This window comes from Rhamphochromis longiceps, linkage group LG7 (genome assembly GCF_057381845.1).
Source record: "Rhamphochromis longiceps isolate RC_006_pf linkage group LG7, R_longiceps_female_GT1.1, whole genome shotgun sequence".
Taxonomy (NCBI): Eukaryota; Metazoa; Chordata; class Actinopteri; order Cichliformes; family Cichlidae; genus Rhamphochromis; species Rhamphochromis longiceps.
In genome coordinates this window covers 48,196,611-48,219,071 of record NC_140563.1, presented here as the reverse complement: position 1 = coordinate 48,219,071, position 22,461 = coordinate 48,196,611, and the positions used below count along the sequence as shown (strand labels likewise).

At 38.3% G+C, this 22,461-nt stretch overlaps 1 protein-coding gene across 1 annotated transcript in view; it reads left to right on the top strand.

Annotated features, from left to right (window-relative positions):
* The first annotated feature begins 1,482 nt into the window (after nucleotides 1-1,482).
* The window catches only part of astn2 (astrotactin 2), a 306,591-nt gene continuing 285,612 nt past the window's right edge, over nucleotides 1,483-22,461 (top strand). Inside the window, exon 1 of the mRNA XM_085413994.1 lies at nucleotides 1,483-1,997. Within this exon, the coding sequence (XP_085270120.1) occupies nucleotides 1,598-1,997 (400 nt within the window). The 5' untranslated portion in view covers nucleotides 1,483-1,597. The remainder of the gene's footprint in view (nucleotides 1,998-22,461) is intronic.

Genomic DNA, 22,461 nt, shown 5'->3' with positions numbered 1-22,461 from the left:
AGTAACAAGTTATCTATAATTACCTGTGCATTGCAAAATGTCATTTATTTCATGTAATAAGTGTCATTTATTCCATGTAATGTAATTTGTTTAGGAAAACTGTGCAGCACTGACAGATCTCAAAATGAAGGAAAATGTTTGTGAAAGTGAAATGTTTTCAGAGGTTTTGCTGTTTCTTTGAATGCTAGTATGCTATACATACTACTTAAATCAATTCAGAAATATTCAGTTGTATGACTTAATCTCTTGTTCATTTGATTTTTAAGCACATAAAAGCCATTTAACATTGTAATTGCATTAGTTTTAGCAAACATGAGTAATTTCGTTTTTTAAACAAAAAACACTGCAGTCAATATTCATTATTCTTGTCTCACTTAAAAATAATGATAAACGATTATCTACTACTGATGAGCACCAGGAATGCTAACTCATTCAGATTTACCTTTTCTTGCAGCAAGCATCACTATTCACACTCCTAAATGTGCTAACACTGTGTGTGTCAAAAAGGCACATCACTCATGATCTTAGAGCCCTATTATTGTAAAATGAAGGTAAATAAACACAATATGAGTAGGTGAACTTTGAACAGGCGCAAAATTAAGTACTCTTAAATGAAATTAACTTTTCAAATTGAGATTATTTAATGCTTAAGGACAAAATGTCAAATAAACTCTAAATAATTCGGTTTCAACTGCTCAGTTGCATTATTTAGGTTTATAGTGTTTGCAATATTACTATGTGATATCACACTGACAAGCGGGACAGGGTTGACCAAGTCAGCACCACGGACAGAGCTCAAAGACTCTGTCCATCTCTAAGCCAAATACAGAAAAAGACATAAAAGAAAAAGAAGAAACTCCTAAGAGTTGTTGTTTTAATCATAAAGTTAAAAATAAACAACAACCTTAAACAAGTAAGAACACGGGGTGTACTACATTATATAATAAAAACAAACTTTTAATCAGTAAGTAAAAGAAAGTCTATAGCCTCTCTTTAAACCTTTTCTGTGTAACTTTTTTTTTATATCTGGAATACAACTTTTATTTTAAGTGTGGATATTTCACTCTGTGGTGAATGCACTTTAGGCTTTAACCGTAATCTTTCCGGTCAACTGTACTTTGTTTTCGAGTACCAGTAGAGCTGTCTTTACACTGCCTGCATGGAGAACAAACTGGACAGATGTTCAGCTATAAATTGTTTGTTTAGACGGGATAGCAGCTCTGTCCTCACGTTCAACTCATATAAAGCTGTATTGAAAAAAAAAAGTATTATTTTTTTTATTTGTTGTTTAACACTTTATTGTGAACTCAGAAGACTCATCTACTGCTCGTGTTTGTTTAAACACGAACCTGCACTAATAACAAGATACCTCTACCTCGTGTCTGTCTTTTAAAAGACACGTGTTTATCCAAGTGTAAGCAATCTGTTGTCCCCGTGTGAGCACAAATGGATCTGTAAGGAGCCGAAAGATGTCATTCTCACTACACCTGTACTGCCGCCTCCTGGACGGACGCGACTCCTTTGCAGCGACTGTACTATAAGTGAACGGACAGCTTATGAGCCCCACAAAGCGAGAGAACCACACACAAGGAGCGGGATGGCGAGGATATTAGTGCTGCACCTTCGCGTCCTTCTCGTGGGTCTGTTATTAACAGGCTCCTTGACTGTCCAGGCAAACAGAGGGGCGACATCGCCTGACGAGGAAAGGGACAGGGAGAGCGACACGGAGACGCCATGTGAGGTGAAAACCGTCACCGTTTCAACCCTGCCCGTACTCCGGGAGAACGAATTCAGCTTCACCGGCGGAGCCTCGGGGAACGTGGTCGGAGGAGGGGGTGCTGCTGAAGCAGGTGGTGTTGGTGGAGGAGGAACTGGAGGAGGAGGAGCAGGAGGAGGGGGGGAATCCAGACTTCTATTATTCGTTAGAACAGACCTACCTGGGCGAATTTCCGTAATGGATGATCTTGACAACACGGCTCTTCCCTACTTCACACTCGGTAAGAACACTGTTGTAGTTCTGTGTTTGCCCTCCATGGCGATAACCGGTCTGTTTGGCTGCACGTTTGTGCGCATAGGCTGTGCACACAGCTATATTTCCAAAAGATACAATTAAAAACAAATCACGCGCTTATACACATTTTGTCCCCGGCGTTAAATCACCTGCTCTACTCTGTTTGAATTTTGTGGCGCGTTTCCCCCCCCCCAAAAAAAAATCCCCACCAGTCCAGGTATGAAGAACACGCTTTTCGCTTTCCCTACTCAACTTAAAAACTACGGTATGTAAACGCAAGCCGTGCCACTCGATTTTAAGTGGCACTCTCAAGTTATTCTGCCATCCCTCATTCTTGTTTCGTCCTTCTTTCTGTCTGACTTTCCTATTTCATGGTAAAACATAATTTTAAATTTCATGCATACCCTAAGTATGCTTTCCCAATCAAGGAATGCAATTTGGCCCTGCAAATATGCATGAAATTGGTATTCTCACTTGAGCTCATAACACACGTGTTTTGCAAGACGGTATAACTTTAACTGGATAAAGCACTAGCCTAGAGTTTGTGTCGTTGTCTACATTTAGTCATTGCAGATTTTAGGGGATCCAAAACATCCCACTTTTTTCTGTTTATTCACACATCCGTGGATAACTGGTTTCTGACAGGTCATCTGATTCTCAGTGAAAGCCTGTGATTTAAAAGTGGTCTTGAATACAGCATTGCTGATTGGATAATCATAGGGAACATAATAGCAGGGAAGTACACCAGTCTTATACCAGTCACAAAAAAACCCAACAACAACTTTGTAACAGGAGCAGAATGAGTATAAAAGGAGCATTACTCATTGTTCATTTTAAGTCTTACAAATCATGTGAGCGATTCATGTTCTCTTGATTTCCCCTTCGCGGTGTAAGTGTGACTGTGTAACAGGATGTAGAGAAAGTATGGAACAGGGATGTTTGTTAAAAGCTTTTAGCCAAACAAAATGAAGTGAAAGGAAGTAATTCCAGAATGATGTAATTTATTCAGTTTGCGATTTGTTCAGATGGCACAGTATCATGGAGAACTTAGCAAAAAGCAGGACGGATAGAAAAATGCAGGGCTTGGAGGAAGTCAGTGATGCGGGGACTGAGAATCCATGAGAACATCTCATTACTGCAGTTTTCAGACAGGAGTTTGCTATCCTCCTTTTTTTCCCTGTTTCCCTGGTCTCAGTTTCATTCTCTGTATGAAGAGTGTCGACTAAACTGGCTGTGTAAAGCAAAGGCGGGCAGGCAGGCTGAGGGCTGGAGCATTAAGCTAGTAAATCACTTTCTATTCTCATTAAGGACAGCCGTTGACTGGTGAGAAAGGCCTCTCTGTCCTCCCAGTCAGCCAGCTAGCAAATTTGCTGCTTCACCCTTTCAGTGCATGAGTACATGCTGTGGAGCAAGAAAATGAGCTTTAATAGGTCCTCATGTGTAATACATATTGAAAGCATTACTCGTGTGCTTTGTGTTTTGAAAAAATTAGATTAAAAAGAAAAAGTGTGGAAAAAGGATTAAAAAAAAAAAAATGAGACCATTGATTTTAACAAGGCTTTTAAAAAAGGTCAACTGAGCATAGAGGCAGAAGTTAAATTAAAAACAATATGTTAAGAAAAGTGCTTAACTCAAAAGGTGTATTTGTCATAGCTGTGAGAAGTTTACAAATACACTTGTCAATACTGTTGCTAATTAAACAGTCATAGTTGTGAAATCTATACTGATAAAAAAAAAATATTGTATTTTCTTTTGCTTACAGACCAATCGGATGGTTCAGTCAGGCCTTGTGTTTGTCTTTAATTAGTCAAACCTTTCAGTCTGGCATTCATGATGTGTCATGATAAGCTGCTAGGTGGGTAGGAAAGTACACATGCCAGCAATGTAGAACCACCTTTATATTTGTTAAACCTTTTAATTGTCAGAACTGGGTTAAATGCTGATACTAGATGTCACCTGTGATTTCCCTGTGTCCAGTTTATACCCTATATTGCTTGTTGGTCCACTCAACAGCTCTTTCTTCTTGACAAATGCATTATTGGCTGTTGAGTTTGTGAAATGTTGTTATAGAATTCATAAAATACACTAAATTGTTAACGTCTTGATGCATCCTTTGGGGATTTACTTCCCCAAAGGAATGTAATCATCGTCCAGATGAACAGAATCAACTTTTGGGGATTAAATTGTTAAGAAAAAATGAAATGAGGTTTTATTATCAGAAGTGCATTTATTTCATGCCTCACTGTTTCATCTCACATACTGAATTGTGATTTTCTTATGCTAGAGGAAGGGTGGGGGAACTCCAGTTCTCGAGGGCCGGTGTCCTTGATCCAACACAGCTGATTTAAATGGCTAAATTACACCCTCAACATGTCCTGAAGTTCTCCAGAGGCCTGGTAATGAACTAATCATTTGATTCAGGTGTGTTGACCCAGGGTGAGATCTAAAACCTGCAGGACACCGGCCCTTGAGGCCTGGAGTTCCCCACCCCTGTGTTAAAGGAAGCTAGAAAAGTTGAATTCTCACCACATACACCATTTATTGTTACGAAGCAATTTATTACCACACTACATCGCATTGCCTTACAGGTGTATGTCTTATCATTTTTTTATATATTCGCCTTTTACATACCCACCAGCTATTATACAGAACTATACAGACTGCAGAGTGTTTTGGATTGATGTACTCACCCAGCAACACTCTCTTTTAGCATCGCTCTTTCAATATTGTTCTAAAACTCTTAGGAAACGCCAACAACACCTCTCGGTGTAAAAGTCAAAGCGGTAAAAGTCTAACACCACAGTCAACACATCCTTCTGTGAAACCAGCACTTGTTATTTATCTTCTTCACATGATTAAGAACAGTGTGATATCTATGATTTTTTTTTTTTTTAAATGCCTTCTTTTATGTTGTTGTTGATTTGATGTGGAGATAAGAGAGGCTGTGCTCCAGTTTAAAAGAAAAAAAAAACCAAGCCCATATGTCTTGGTACAAGCAGTCAGAGATGACGGAGCAAACATGACTAATTGCAACCGGTACAAACCGGTGTGAAATTGTGTGAAAATGGTATACACTTCCTGAACCCTAAATAGGCGTGGTCAAAAGTGTTGTGAGAGTGGATGAAAGTGTATTGGCTTGTGTTTAAAAAAAACAAAACAAAACATGTAATTGACGAAGATATTAGTGCTTGCTAATAATTATCAGGACTTAGTTTGCAAAGAAAAAAGCTTAGTTGGAAAGAACTGTGAAGAATCTGTGCTCAAGTTCACTTCTCACATTGGAAGGAGTAAACTCATAATGTCCTGCTGGTATCCTACGGGTGTAGGGTGGTGTTGAAACCCACGTGACACCCATATGGGAAATGACTCTTAAATGAGCTATCTCATTTCTGAACTGTCTCTGAAGCAGTTTATTACCACCCATAGTAACAATATAATGCGATGAAAATCACCCCCTATTCATTCACATGCTGCTCTTCATATAATGGACAATCAATATTTCAATCAATAGTGAGCAGTAAACTTACATTTCAGCTTTTTAGTGCATCGTAGAATTTTTTTTAGAACATTATAGTAGTATAGTGGATATTGTCAGAAAACAAGCCGTGCGGTGCATTTTAAATAGGGGTGGAATTTCACACACAGCTCATGTCTCCGTTCCATGACATTAGCCATTTGTGACTAAAGCAAACAAATCTGTGATGAAAAACATCTGTGCTGAATTTCTTGTTGCTGGTGTGAAATGGCCTTGTTGTTTGAATTCAGGGGCTAGAGACACATAATGTTAGCCTAACTGGTTAGGATACTACTAGTAAACTAGTCTACCATTGTGCTTTCCACTTTCTCATAACAGCTGGATTTCTGTCGTGCTGGAGTATAACCTGTTAGCAAAATATCACCCGATCCACAACGAGCATAGTCTTGTCTGTTTCGTGGATAATGTCAGATTTCTGATAGTTTTGTCAAACCAAAGTCAGAGGTTATAGGTAAGGAAGGAAAAGGACAGCAAGATTCTTCTCCACCATGGCCTGTCTGCACAGCTTTGATTTATTACCACAAGTGTCTCCGAGAACAGATGAGCAGAAAGGGCAGTGTGGAAGAAGTGCAAGCCTGCTTCTCCTTCACTTTCCTTTTTTTTCCTTAGTCATTTTCATATATATTAGGAAACACATGCTTTCATTTCCAAATGCTTTGACTTTGTGATTTACCAGTGCACCACCATTTTACTTAAAATATGGGATCTTAATCCCAGTTTTTAATTTAGTTTTTGAATGCCATGTACTGAGCTATCTCACTAATTCATGAAATTGTGTGGCATTGTGCTTGCACGTTCAAGGGAGATAATTCCAAGCTGCTACGCTTTGTCACATGAGATGATCTTCCTTTTTTATTTTACTTGATGTTTTGGGATAGAGAGGAAATCAATACCGCTTGCAACACGGCTGACTCTGTAAACACCTGAAGAGTTAACCTTTTTGAAAAGCTTCGGGCACCTAATGCAAGATTGAAAACGTTTAAATGTCTTCCTGTTCTTTATCATCTGTCCATCATCTTGAACTACAGTACTGTGCCAAACTCATTTTTTGACAGGAATATAGGAAGTAAGTGTAGCAGTTTGTTGACTTACCACAGTATTATTAAAGTATGTACAGCAAAAGCAGAGTTTATATAAAAATAAATATTTAGTATGATTCTATTCTTCAACATAGACTGAGCCCTCCTAGGTAAGCTTTCTTGTAATTTCTTTAAGTAGTTTACAAGAATAGTTCTCCAAGACTCTTGAAAGATATTCAAAGATCTTTTTTAGATGGTGGCTGACTTTTATTCAGTTTTCTGTCAGAATGATCCAATGCTACTTCAATAATGTTGATGTCTGGGGCTCTGGGAGGCCAGTCCATGACTAAAGGTGTTCCATTGTCTGTCCAGGTATGCTTTTACTGCATTGGCTGTGTGTTTGGAATCATTGCCATGCTGAAAAATGAAGCCATAGCCAATCTGGTGCTTTCCGGATTGTATGGCAATATAATGCACTGCAAATGTATGGTATTGCAAATCTGATGCTGCTTTTTTTTTGATCCACGGTGTTTTACAGATGGCTGTAGGGGCTCACTGTTTTACTTCTCCCCTGACTTCCTCCGTACATGGAGGACAATTTGAATGAAAACCTTTACATTTGGACCTAGGGCTGGGCCATATTATACCGTTCACGGTAATACCGGTATAATGTTAGGCAACGATAGGAAAATGAAATATCGCGATAGAATGGGAGTAAAACGCGCATGCGCAGTGCCTTTGTTTTCATACGCACATGGCCGATTGTTGAGTGAAACAGATGATCCAGAATTGGTTTGTAAAAATGGTGCAACTTCCGTGATGTGGAACTGGTTTGGCGTTTGTCCGTCAGATACACAACAAAGCACATTTTTTTGCAGAACATGTAAGCGGCTGTTGTTATTGTCGTATTTGTCGGACTAAGATGCTCTTAAATCTGGGAGTAATCTGGGTCCTAAACTCCGTATGCTTCAGGTCAAACAACACTGCAGCATCACTTAGAGTTAAAAACTGTCTAAATTCTTTCATCTTTAATAAAACGATCAGCATTGCTGCTTTACGAGGTGTAACTATAAAGTTTAACTTCCAGGCATCCATGAAAACAAAAGTTATTACATTTAACGGAGTTAGAAGTTAGCAGGAAGCTAGCGGAAGTTAGCTTGCTAGTTTCGCTAGTTACCTAAGCATGATATTGCATGTTCTGACTGAGAGATTTCTGAAAAAAATCAAACGTACACCTCTGCTATCACTTGCAACATAAATGAAGACAGGAAACTAAACAGCAGTGACGTTTGTAGGGTTACTGAAGTTGGGCTAGCTGGTATATAATGATGTGCTACGTGATCGCTAGCGACACAGCTATGTTAGCATAACATAAACAGTGAAGCTGGAGGACGAACACTAACACTTTTCCACTTATAAAAGTTAACGTGAAGGTTCTTCATGGTTAGAGACAAATGCAATCGCATGGCAGGATGCTGTAAACGGACCAAACTTCAGTCAGGAGAACAACTGAGATAATCCATCCACAATACGAGGTTAGTCATTAATATACTGCAACAACATGGGAATAGAGCAGCTGCCAGAGAATTCAACATTAAGGAATCAATGGTACAGAAATGGAGGAAGCAAGAAGAATGAGTTTAATAAAGTTTGATTTATCTGACTGCTTTGTTTCGCTTAATGTGCCTTATAATCCCGTGCACCTTATGGTCCGAAAAATGCATACTGCACACTGCAGTTTAATGTTGCAAAGCACCTCTTTTTAACTTCAGTGGATATTATACATGGTTATGCTCAGGACATGTCAGCCCATTTCTAGTGGAAATGCCTTTTGGTTAAACTTTCAGCAAGGAATTTGCATTTGTACTGTTACATTTTTATAAAGCTTTAATGTACATAAAAACCAGCTTCTTGTTTAAGTGAAAATAAATGGAAGGTTGTCTTTTTGCGCTAGTAATGTTGTGGAGTTGTATTTTGTCTCGCATCAATTATATCGTCGGTTATATCGTTATCGCAAATTTTCAAATATATATCGTGATAAATATTTTTGGCCATATCGCCCTGCTCTATTTGGACCTGTTGCCACTGATTCAGTTCTTGTGTAATTTATCATACCTCAGCCTTTCCTTTCAGCCATTTCCCTTCCTCAAGAATGGATTCATGACAGCCACTCTTCCACTGAGAACATTTCTGCAAACAGTAGATTTGTCAACTAAAGGTTGCCTCTGAGGTCTAGTTTCAGGTCATTGCTGGATTAAGAGCATGGCTGTTCATCGGCTATGGATAGTTTTCCCGGTTTACCTCTCCGGTGCAAAAGTACCATTTCATGCATCTCAGACTGTGTTATCTGTGAAAATGAAAGAAAAAGCAGCCAATGGAAAAAAGTAAAAAACCCTTTAAAAGCATTTCAGAAAACCTGGAGAACTATTGTTCAAGATCTTAACCCTTTTTTCCCACCCCAATATTATTTTTTATTTTTTTGTCAACCAGCCTTTCCCTATCTCTATAAACAGAGTCATAGCTAACCCCAATCGCTTACACATGGGAGAGACAAAGATTCAGTGGTCGAGTGGGGGGAAAAAGTGTTTTCCCCGTGGCATAGAACATGTACATGCTGCACCACAACTCAATATTATGTCAGGACTCCAGCTTAGCACTGCAGCAGAAGCAATGAAAAGGGGGAAGGGTCAACAGTAGAGATGGGAGTTATTATATGGTGTAGAGTTGAGATAGATGTGTGAGTTTTTGTAAGGACTCTTTTTAATGTTGCATTGCACTTACGTTTGCTTCGGTTTAGATCTAGTGCATTGTGGAAAATTGAAAAGATGCCAATTGATATGCCACGAGTGTAATCCAGTCATACAAACACAACCCATGGTGGATATTGTGAAGGCCAGCAAATTATACGTGTCATCATGTTGCCTGTGATAATAGACCTCTATAGGAGGCTGTCTTTTTAAGATGAATGCTCAACTCATGCAATCTAATGTGTGACGCCCCACCACAGTATTTTCCCTCCTGTCTTTTTTCCATATACAGCAAAATGACAGGATTGCAGAATTGCATAAAAGAAGGCTTAAACTTGGCACTGATCATCAAACCATTCAGACCGGCTTGCTTCTCAACAATTTTTCTGCTATTAATCAGAAGCTATCTTGGGCTGGTAAATGTATAGTATCACTTGACAGGCACTCTGTTATTATTTGCAAATTGTATTTTTCATGTTTTAAAAACAGAAAAAAACACAGAAGGCCTTGCCTCTCTCTCTCTCTTTGGTCAGCTACTTTTTTGCTCTTGAATGTCACAAAGCAATTACAATTATTGCACCGCTGCCATTTTATACCGAGCGTTAAACATAGTCATAGCTTTGAATGTTGTATATATGTATGTATGTACGTATCTATCCATCTTGCTTATTCTCGGTCTCTCTCACTCTCTCTCTCTCTTCCTAAATGACAGACTCAGTAAGTGGAGAACCATGCTCATTTACTTTAATGGTGAGAGACCTTAGGGATGTCACAGGAAGGATGAATGAACTGTGGTCAGTGACCCTTGATTGTTATTGTCCTCCACAGTAACTGTATTTTGTATTGCATTGTTTTACCACCAGTCTCCAGTCTTGCCTTGCAGCACTGGTGGACAGCTTTGATCTCCAGATAATTATTTGATCATTACCATTGCTGAAAGGCGCGCTGTAGTTATCTTTGATGAAATGAACAAAGAACTTGTATGTAAATACCCCTAATGAATGCAATCTTTATTTACTCCCGCTTTCTCTTTCTTTGATATGTGCACAGCAACAACAGACACAATTGTTAATGTGCTTCTCCTATTTTCAGACTTCAGAAAATGCTTGTCAGTTGACCATATGGATGTTTAAAGTCAGTTAGTACTTTCTGGTTGAGTAACTGTTATGGGACATATAAATGCGTAGTTCATAACAAAGCATTTAACGTTTATCAGTACACAGACACATGGTATGAAAACTCTTTGTTTTAATAGACCGAAAGAGCTCTTTTATATAAAGAGTTGCTGGATTTAAGTGGACTGTTATAGGTGAATTTACTAGTTGTAATTTACTTAAATGCCAAATATGTATACTACTCTGACTGACCTGATAACCATTTCTACAATTACCATTTTACTCAGATCACCAAAAAAAGGTTTCAAAGCTTCAGCGGTAATCCCACTGACTCACCTGTTATGGATCTTTTTATCTAAATTGTATCCAGCACCCTGCATTTATCTAGAATTTACAATGAAAAAATCAAAAGCAACCCGAACCTCTTCAGCAGTAAGAATTTGATTGCTACCTGCTGTCTATTTGATTAATTTCCACTAACATAATGCTTCAGTCAGCCTTTTTCTACATGATTTTATAGCTTCCATTGTAAGTTTGAGTTCAGCCCCTGAGTTGTTTCATGTGGCTGTACCTCCCCCTTTAATTCCACAACTGCTTATCTTGATATGTAAAGCTGTACTAGAATCAAAGGATAGGCTGGATGGTGTAGCTAACAAGAGAGCATGCCGCAAGCTGATTCCCAAAAGATTCATAAACTTGCTACTTGTATACTGTAGAGAGGCTTTTTAGTCTGTGCACTAAATGCTTAATGTGACACTGATTTATAAAAGCAATTCCATTTAGTTGCTCTTTTTGCTCCTTGGGCTCCTCTGGTGTATCCCTACCACATAATAGAAGCCCCCCTGTGACAAAAACTGTAATGCATTTGCTCTCTTAGTAAAATATTTTTTTAATGCAAGCCAGACATTTGGGGCACAGGGACCATGGGATAAATCCATCAACGTACACACAGTAGCTTTAAAAACAAGCTTGATATATAGACATGTTGAATATTTCAAGTTTCCTGGCTGCGTTTCTTTAAGTTATTTGAATTTCGCAGCTATTACCAAATGTGGTCAAATTGAAACTCAATTTCTGGCTTTCCATTATGTGATTATTAGTTTTCTTTAACTTCATGTTGAGTCCATCGATCTGAGCGGATAATTTTTACTGCTATCAGCATGTGATAGTTTTGTTTTTTTTTTCTCTCTCAGTATTATTATTTCAGTATTAAAGTTGGGCAGATCGATACTAATGTGTACCACCATGACGTTTAATTTTGTGAATTGATCCCCACATAAAAAAATATCAATACAAAATATTTTCTCTGACTCAGAATTGCGTTATTTAATGAAAGTAAATTGGTATTTGGGGCTTAAACTCTAAACAAAAGAAGTGCAGCAGAGATGGGGGAATTATAATTTTTTTCCCGAGCTTTCTCATTGACACAAACACATTCAGAAATAGACAAACAGGCAGAAAAGCAATAAGTGCCTGAATGTTGCTGCCAGCTCAAGTGATCGTGACAGGCATAGCTGGACTGGCCATCGGGCATACCGGGCATTTGCCCAGTATGCTCGATGGTGATTTTATGTTTTTATGGGCCGATGTTTTTTTGTTTGTTTGTTTGGGGTTTTTTTGTAAACAATGAAAGGTGGTGGATTGGCCAACTGGTCATGATCGACTCTGGGCTGGACAAATTACAGCCGATGAGGGCGAACTTTAAAGTTCCGTATTGAGGTAAAAAAGAAACATGATTTGTCCCATACTTCAGCTACAATGAAAAAAGACAAAAACCTGGAGGTATTCTGTGTCTTTACTTGTTGCCTCTTGTTCTCTCATTCTCCCGTCTCTCTCGTTTGTTTATCACCCACTTTGCGCCAGAAAGAGGAAACCAGTGGAGGTTGCGCTAAACAACAGCAGCACGTTTAAGCTTGATAAGCTATTGTTAGAATTGATTTGATATTACTTTCTAGTATTCAGCTGATGTTTGCTGGAGCCACAGCCATAAAAGCTGCTGGTCATGATCGGTTTGGATATGTGGTGAGAGAGAAACGTGAAGATGAAACCAGGAGATGTCCTTACTGAATCATCAGAGCTGAACAGGTGATGGAGAAACAGGTTTACCTTTTGGGTGACACGAATGAGTTGAAGGGAAGTTATGAACTGTTTCTGAGAGACAAATAACACCAGGATCCTTTTCTATGTAGCTGACAGCTGGTAACTGTGCAGGGGCGGGTCTAGCAAAGTTTTGCCAGGGGGCCAGGTAGGGCATTAACAGGGAAAGGGGGGCACAAGGAAATACTTTCTTATTCTCATTTCAAATGTCTAGTTTTTAATAAATAATTATCTGAATCAAGTTTTCATCTGATGTACAATGTATAGAAATCTATTACTGTATGTAGTAAATATTAAGTATAATATAACCCTAGTAAGCTGAAGTACTTTTTCCTTTGGGAAGGTACTATCTGTGCAGTATGCAATTCTGTTGATGAAAGATGCTGAATCTATTTAATTATTGTAGAAAAATAATTGGTTTCTGTGCATTTGTTTTACACGTGCATTAAATTAAAGTCTATTACATCGATTAAGCATCATAAGGCGGAGGGTAGGGGGTGATTTTTTTTTTTTTTTTTTCTCGCTGGGAGTTGGCAACCCTATTAATTAGGTTGTTTAATATTTCCACTAAATACTGTTTAGAATGCCAGAATAGGGAGGTGACGTAGGTTTAAGTTTATTAGATTGATACATATATACCAACAAGACAGTGTACATCACTGTCACAACAGCGTTTGTTTTCATTCAAAGGCTTTATGCCTTTTCGTATACCTGGCGGGCCGGTCTCTAGTCAAAATGGCCAGGCTGATTTTTTGCCCCAGTCCAGCCCTGCTGACAGGTGTTGGGTTATATGCTTCCATTCACCACATCGGCATTTTAATCAAGTCAAATGTTTAGATTTAACAGTCCTTAAAGAGCATCCTTGTAAAGATAAAACCTAAACACTTTAATTCGAAGAACATCTTGTTCTTGTCTATTTTTTAAGAATAATAAGTTCTGCTGAACACATTGTAAAAACATGCTAAAAATGGATAAAACATCTGCACACCAAATGACACCAGAGAAACAACCTAAGAGTAGAGAGCAATAATGAGCATTGTCTTTCCCTTAAGGGGGAATGTATTCATATTTCAATTATGCGTTTGGAAGCAATAGCCTGGAAATGCACAGTTTATCCTCATGTTAGAGCTCAAGAGCTGGTGGAATTTCTTTTGCCATTTGTGTTTTTCTAATTATGTTCAAGTTTTAACTTATCTTCAAAAAGTTTGGAATGGAAGTGTTGCCTGCCTGATAATAAGCCAGTATGAGGTCGCTGTGTAACATACTAGTGAAGGAGCTTCTGACTTATGGAATACCTGCTTATACCTACAATCTTCTGTAAAGCTACTGTGAAATTTTGTTGCTGGTGTGCAAAGCAGAAAAAAAGCATTTGATCACCAGTGCTTGCGACTGAAGTATCCTCTCTCTTTAGCATTGTTTACATGCCAGTGTGGCAACAAAGCCCACTTAAGTATGTCTTGATTAAAATGACAAGTGTGAAATAGAAAGCAGAAAACTGCCAAAAACAGTGCATGAAGTGATTAGGGTTTGGTGATTGTTTACCCGTACTGTTTTATTAGGGTTCGGTGGTGAACATTTTCTACTTTCAAAGTTCTTTATGTGTAATCTTTATTTGATAGCTGTTGCAGTCTCCAAAATAATGTAGTAACAGTTTAAGATAATGTGAGAGTCTGCATCAAACCATCCAGAAAACTTGTTTTCCCCAGAACCGAGCTCACTGGGACACCACCATCTCTGGCTTCAAACAGACTGAAAAGCATCTAAATATCCTCCTACTGGTTGACAGGTTAGTGGGAGAAAGCCCACTTTCACTCTTTTTGAGCTCTGATTGTTCTTTCTCCTACTTGTTCCTCCTGCCTTCATGCACAGTCTATGTTGTTCACCAAACCTTGTTTTGTTATACTCTGTTTTATTTTTTCTCATCCTAACAGACAAATTATACAGTCCACATTTCAGTTTTCAAAAGATTCAGCATTTTTTGAAATCTATTTCTGAAAATAGATTATGTCTATTTTTTCCCTTTATCTTAAAACTGCACAGTGTATGTTTTTAGTATCGATTGTATAGTATATAAGAGTTCATTATCATATCATATTGGAGATGCGCTTATATAGTCTTGACTAACCTAGTTAATAGAATTATCTGAATAGGGTTTTTGTTTTGCAAGCATGACAGGCAGTGTGTGTTTCAAAGAGGAAGACGGGAGTCATTGTTCATATAAGCTGGTCACAATGATGTTTAAGACCCATAAAATTTGATTCCCTCCAGAATTGGTGCTGCACCTTGGAAATGTGCCAGTTCTGCACTGCTCGCTACCTCATGGTTCCTACAAAAGATTTTAAACCTTTTATCCATGCTGGTATGTTTGTACCTATTTCCATTCCCTTCAAGTTGTACAATCTTTTAGATTTCCTTTCAGATAAAGCACATGCTCCATTAATCTCCCCTCAGCTGATGAGTTCCCTCCCACAGTTTTTTCTAATGCTCCATCATGCACATCTCTCAGAGTTCCTGGTAGAACTGGCTTTATCTGCACAGAGATACATGTTCTAACTCTCTTCTTTTATAGTTGTCTGGATGAATAATGTTGTTCCACTGACTTTTTCCGAAACAAAACAAAGATATCCATAGGTTGTACAAAGAAGATTTATTTAACAGAAAAGTATAATAATATCTGTCCTGCAACAATAACTACATTATCAACATATACAATATGAACGTTATCTCAGTAATTTTAGTTTTCCTCAATATTTTCACATTATCTAAGGTGATCCCAGGAGAAACACTGGGGTTTTCTACACCACTGTGAGACTCCGGCAGAGCTCCTAATTGTTTCAGCACTCTGAATTAAACGATATCTGGGCAAAGACTTGCATGTGGCGGTCACTGTTTACAGTCCATCTATGAGTACAGATCAATTAAAAACAAGATAAAAGAAAAGAAACCACAAACAACACAAAGGTAAATTGTCATCAGATGATAGCAGATGGGTTTGAGATTGCATTTTGTCCATTCCTTGAGGTCCCGACTTTATACCTGCGTGAAGCCAAAGCCTCCTCAAATTTAATTTGAGCAAACAGATTCCAGAAAGATTCAAGCCAGTGCTGTTCTTTGCCTACAGATTATGCATATTCATATGCAGATATCCACTTATGAAAATCAGTACAGAACAGAGGAGTTTGCAGCATATCAATGCACTTCTGATAAGACTTGTGGGAATACAGGCATTTGGTCTAACACATTGTATGCTTATCCAGTGATAGCTCATTGGTATGTCATGGCTGTATCGCACTCGCCTCCATTTAGAGGCACAGCACACGGCATGCATTTTTTTTCTGGTATTTTGTCTGCTTTGGATTAGCTCTAATCTAACAGCAATTACCCTTAGATGTGTAACACAGCAGAACATGCTCTCCTGAGGTCAATGGTAGGTCATGTGTCTTCAGAGTGGTTAAGTGCATCATCAAGGTGAACAATACACACACGCTGATCTGCAGCCATTAATTTGTCGTGTTTTGTGGTTGTTTATACATTAAATCCTTATATGCATTTAAGGGAACGTTCCTCATCATTTTTTTCCGAGTAGGTGTTTATTTATTTGCTAAAACTGAGTTTATCTAATTTCAAAGCAGATGACTACACAAATTGCATTTGAATTTTTAAAAAAGTGTTGATAGTTTATATGCATGTAGAAAGATTCTCCTTCCATCTGTTTAACAGTATAACACATTCAGAGGGAGCCTGAGGAAAAAAATATGTTATCTGGTTGTAATGTTAATTTCCCCTCCTTAAATAAATTAATCACACATTGTGGAAGGGAGAAAAATGGTGAGATCTGTAGCCAATTAGAGGAATTATGATGGCCGAATTCCAATAGGGAGGAGGATTCACATTCTATGCAGAGTTCTTCCTCCAGAGCCACTTGACATTTTTAGAAATGTATTTTTTTATGTTGCAGCTCTGCATTCTTGTTTTTCTTTTTTTTTCTTTTTAAAAAAAAAAAGTGGTTCTCCAGCTTACTGTGATCACATAGATAAGCAGATATGCAGATACTGGTTATAAAGCACTTTTTGGACTTTCAACAGAAAGTAACAGTCATAAATATAGACATTATTAAAGATAATAATTTTCATTCCCAGCTGTAATAGAGTTGGAACCTACTAATCTCATCTGCAGTGCCCTTTTAAAATTGGAATATAAAAAGCAAACAATAGTTCCCAATAGAAGCTACCAGGGTGCCGTAGACAAGAAGATATAATTAATTTGACAAGCAGTTTTAATGACACTACACTGCATGACAAAAGTTATTTAGTATTTCCATTGTGTTTTGGTGTAGACTTTGACGTTCCTGTGCTTTGGTGTTCCAGATTGCACATAAAAGGCCTAGCTGGTCAGAGTTTATTATGCATGAACCACTTGGGGTTACCACTTCACTACACACTAACTAGGATTGTAAATTTTCCTACAATTATTAATTTTGTTTTGTTTGTTTTTTTCATAATACAGATGTTTTTTTATAACTGTGAATGCACTTTGAACCTTTATGTGTTCATGTGAGTTTGATGCTGTCAGTGCAGGTTAATTTCCTCAATCACATTACCTGTTCCACTTACACCAAACGTCTATATTAAAAACTGAATCTGCAGTTATGTCTCCTCTAAAATATTTTGTTAGCTGGACGGGCCTGGGTGGATTTTCATCAGCTCAAACACAGCAGTATTGTAGGAATAATGTAAAACAGGAAAAATCCTGGAATGGAGTATAGTTAGCAACACCACAGAAAGTGAAACAGACTGCGCACACACACACACACACACACACACACACACACACACACACACACACACACACACACTTGTTTTCATATCTTAGTGAGGACTTGATGCTTTCCCTAGCCGCTTACCCTAACGATAACCATCAGAAATGAATGCCTAATCCTAACCTTCAGCCTAAACCTAACCATAACCTAATTGTAATTCTGACACTAAAACCACATTTTGAGCCTCAAAAAATGCCTTAAAACTCGTGGGGACTGTTGGTCCCCACAAGTATAGTAGCATGCCAATTTTCTGTCCTCACAAAGACATCTAAACATGTACACACACACACAACACACACACACACACACACACACACACACACACACACATTTCTAGTGCACAAGTTCGTCAATGTCTGAATGCTTTAGTTTTTTGTATGAAAGATTGTTAGCTCTCTCTTACATGGGGTATTTGCTCATGTGTACTGTTGCTTTTGATGTCAGTTAATTCTAAGTATCTGCTAGGATTGCTGGGACAAACATTTTTTGCTTGATCACATCCTCCTGCACCTCTGGACCATTTTCAGTACAGCTTTAAATTTTAGATGTCTTAGTGGAAGTGCCATCCTGGCCCCTTGCACTTGTACATCTGCAAAACTGCTGGCTCTCCTACAGAGTTTCAAAACAGTGATCTTTCATCCCCTTCTGGAAGTCTTGAAGAAATGAATGTGTGGATGAAGTGGATGAGGCAAATCTGTTGAGTTGTTCAGATAGTGAGCAATGATTTTGTAACCAAAAACAAATCTGCTTTTTCAGTGGGCTCTATGCCAGCATATGATTTCACACTGACATGTACAGCATTTCAAGTTGTTTCCACTGAAAATCATACTGACAGTGTCTACCTCCACTTGTCCCTGTGTGCAGGTTCTTTGAGGAGATTATGTTGAATCAGCTAAATTTATTTTAGTAATTTAATGGTTTGTTCCCCTAATCTGTTGATCATACCTTCTGTTTGAATAACATTTTACTTTATGAGTTATTGATCTGGGAAGTTTGAAACTGTGAATATTCTCCCAGTTGAACCGCAATGGCAGAGCATTTTATAGTGTAGGGAGAAAAGAAAGTCTGTTATTGTGGGTTCCTGCACTACTGTCTCATGCAGAAATAATCTAAATAATAAAAGAATGTGCAGAAATTAATAAAAATTTGCAAAAGTTTTGTCAGTATAGTGAAACACTGGCTCTATATAGATATTTTTTCCTCTTTGGCTACTAATTGGCTATGTAATAATTAGACTGGTGAAGATGTTTTTAGTACGTTGTATTTTGTCTATTTTTGTGTGTATGTTGCAAATTATTTATCCTCTCAGGGTTGACAAAGGTTTTTAGCAATAATATATTGAACTATTAGTTTTGCTTGGGTATGTCAATACCACCTCAATATAACCTATGTAGCAATTATGTATTTTATTATTTAATAATTAAATATATGGACATTTTCCAGATTTACACAAGCCATCATAAATTCCTTTGTGTGGTGTGCATCTTCCACTCTTTAGTTCAACAGTGTGATTATTGTTCCGTAACATAACCGCAATCAGGACAAATGCACTATTAACTCTGTAATGAGACAGCTCAACAAACAGAATTAATGGGACCATTCAAAATGGCAATCTCCAGCTTTCAACACTTAGTTAGGCTTGTAAGTATGGATGTCAGAGTCAGGCCTTAGCTAAAGAGAAAGAGTGCCACTGTGGAGTTATTTTTTTGACCCTACCTTTCAGACAGTGTTGTTATTTAATGCCTTTGAAACTCAGTAAACTGTGTGGGTATGGCTTAAGGAAGAAAAAAAAAAGAGTACACATATTTTTCCACTTTAGTATAAAACTTACAGCATAGTGGCTTGCAAAAGTATTCGGCCCCCTTGAATTTTCCCACATTTTGTCACATTACAGCCACAAACATGAATCAATTTTATTGGAATTCCACGTGAAAGACCAATACAAAGTGGTGTACACGTGAGAAGTGGAACGAAAATCATACATGATTCCAAACATTTTTTACAAATAAATAACTGCAAAGTGGGGTGTGCATAATTATTCAGCCCCCTGAGTCAAAACTTTGTAGAACCACCTCTTGCTGCAGTTACAGATGCCAGTCTTTTAGGCTATGTCTCTACCAGCTTTGCACATCTAGAGACTGAAATCCTTGCCCATTCTTCTTTGCAAAACAGCTCCAGCTCAGTCAGATTAGATGGACAGCGTTTGTGAACAGCAGTTTTCAGATCCTGCCACAGATTCACGATTGGATTTAGATCTGGACTTTGACTGGGCCATTCTAACAAATGGATATGTTTTGTTTTAAACCATTCCATTGTTGCCCTGGCTTTATGTTTGGGGTCGTTGTCCTGCTGGAAGGTGGACCTCCGCCCCAGTCTCAAGTCTTTTGCGGACTCCAAGAGGTTTTCTTCCAAGATTGCCCTGTATTTGGCTCCATCCATCTTCCCATCAACTCTGACCAGCTTCCCTGTCCCTGCTGAAGAGAAGCATGATGCTGCCACCACCATATTTGACAGGGGGGATGGTGTGTTCAGAGTGATGTGCAGTGTTAGTTTTCTGGCACACATAGCGTTTTGCATTTTGGCCGAAAAGTTCCATTTTGGTCTCATCTGACCAGATCACCTTCTTCCACATGTTTGCTGTGTCCCCCACGTGGCTTGTGGCAAACTGCAAACGGGACTTCTTATGGTTTTCTGTTAACAATGGCTTTCTTCTTGCCACTCTTCCATAAAGGCCAACTTTGTGCAGTGCACAACTAATAGTTGTCTTATGGACAGATTCCCCCACCTGAGCTGTAGATCTCTGCAGCTCGTCCAGAGTCACCATGGGCCTCTTGGCTGCATTTCTGATCAGCTCTCTCCTTGTTCGGCCTGTGAGTTTAGGTGGACGGCCTTGTCTTGGTAGGTTTACAGTTGTGCCATACTCCTTCCATTTCTGAATGATCGCTTGAACAGTGCTCCGTGGGATGTCCAAGGCTTGGGAAATCTTTTTGTAGCCTAAGCCTGCTTTAAATTTGTCAATAACTTTATCCCTGACCCGTCTGTTGTGTTTTTTGGACTTCATGGTGTTGTTGCTCCCAATATTCTCTTAGACAACCTCTGAGGCCGTCACAGAGCAGCTGTATTTGTACTGACATTAGATTACACACTGGTGCACTCTATTTAGTCATTAGCACTCATTAGGCAATGTCTATGGGCAACTGACTGCACTCAGACACACCCCACTTTGCAGTTATTCATTTGTAAAAAATGTTTGGAATCATGTATGATTTTCGTTCCACTTCTCACGTGTACACCACTTTGTATTGGTCTTTCACGTGGAATTCCAGTAAAATTGATTCATGTTTGTGACTGTAATGTGACAAAATGTGGGAAAGTTCAAGGGGGCCGAATACTTTTGCAAGCCACTGTATGCTATACACCAGGTTGCATCTCATACTGTCCAGAAGCTCAGTGAAGCCCTGGTGGTCCAGATGTGGGAGGAGATCCCTGATGACATTACTCATCTTCTCATTAGGAACATGCCCACCATTCTCAGGCATGCACACAAGCATGTGGTACAAACTACTGAGCACCATTTTGACTTGCTGCAATGACATTTTGGTACAATGGACTAGCTTACCACATGACTGTTTCAATTTGATTTTCTTGGTGTCTTTGAATTCATCCCTCAGTAGGCTGATAAGTTTCATTTTCATTAAATGATGTAGCATCCTTTCATTCTGAACATATTACCCAGATCAGTATATATATCAGACATGATTTTTTGTTTTTCTCATTGAGATACGATGCGTTTTCAAAATGTTCCCTTATTTTTTATTTCTTTACCATTAGTATTTCTAAACACTTTTTTTTTAAAGCTCAATTTGGTCATACCAGCTTTAATATAAAATCTATCAGCTATTGTTGAGTTAAAGTTATTTATTCCAATCTTCCAATTGGGGGGTGGTATTTGTGTGTCTTGGTGCAGCTGGCGGGTGGGGCCGGAGGGTAATTGTTTCCAGAGTTTTGAGTAGTTGAATGTTGTCAGAGCCAGATAACTCAACATTAATAAACTCTCTGACAACACAATGATGGATTTATTCCTTAGGTCTTTCACTATCCCATCCACTGATCTAATGGGATTTGCCAGGCCGACTATTATGATGAAGTAGGCAAATGATTGTCAGGATGTTGCTTCTCATCGGTCATATTAATTGCATTTATATGTCATTATTACAGTCTCCTAATGGATGATAGCTGCTTACAGGCGGGCACTCTTCTCCTTAACCTAATTAAGTTAGAGCCAGTGTTTTTGCTTTTTTCTTCCCTTCTCCATGCAAATTGCATCATAAGTGCTATGTTTTATGTTGTTTTCAGAGAAAGAAAAAAAACTCCTTTGTCTACTTAATGTTATTTGTCAGTGGATTTGAACAGCCTTCTTAGTTTCCAACCTATTGATCCAGTGACAGTTAAAGGTTACATGGCTTAAGAAAGTCAACATCTAATATACAGGGATCAAAACAAACATATTTTTAGGGTATTGATTTTTTTTCTACTGCAGTGATGTCTCCCAGAGAAAAGCAGAACAAGGAAGAAGAGTGCTTGCTTTATACTCTTGTTAAGTCATTTTTTGTTATGCTGAGGTATCAATTAGACACCATACATTTACATAATACACGTCATGAGCTGACGTGGTAAAAGTACACATATTTGGCATTTAAGTAGTACAAAGACTTGTGTTAAAAATATGATAATGATAAAAGCTGACGCTCTCATTCTTTCCTCTTCCTGAGAAATATAGTTGTTATACCTTTAGTTAGAAGACAGGTGTGTGTGACTAACTCCAAAGAAACAGTTTTTGTGTTTGGTGATATTAGCTGAGCTGTTACATTTTAAAATTGAAAAAATTACTAACTTTTTGCATGCTCATTTTTTGTAGCACTAGCTAGATGCGTACTGCAACCACAAATTATCAACACCCGGACTATAACCAGCCAACTTTTTCAGTTGTCTTAAACCCCTTAGTATAGTGCTATAACGGTGATAGATACACCAGTTTTTTGTATGTGTTATTGTTTCCTCGATTTAGTTTCAAATAATTTTAATGTTTGAAAGATGTGGCTGACCTTTTCACAGTTC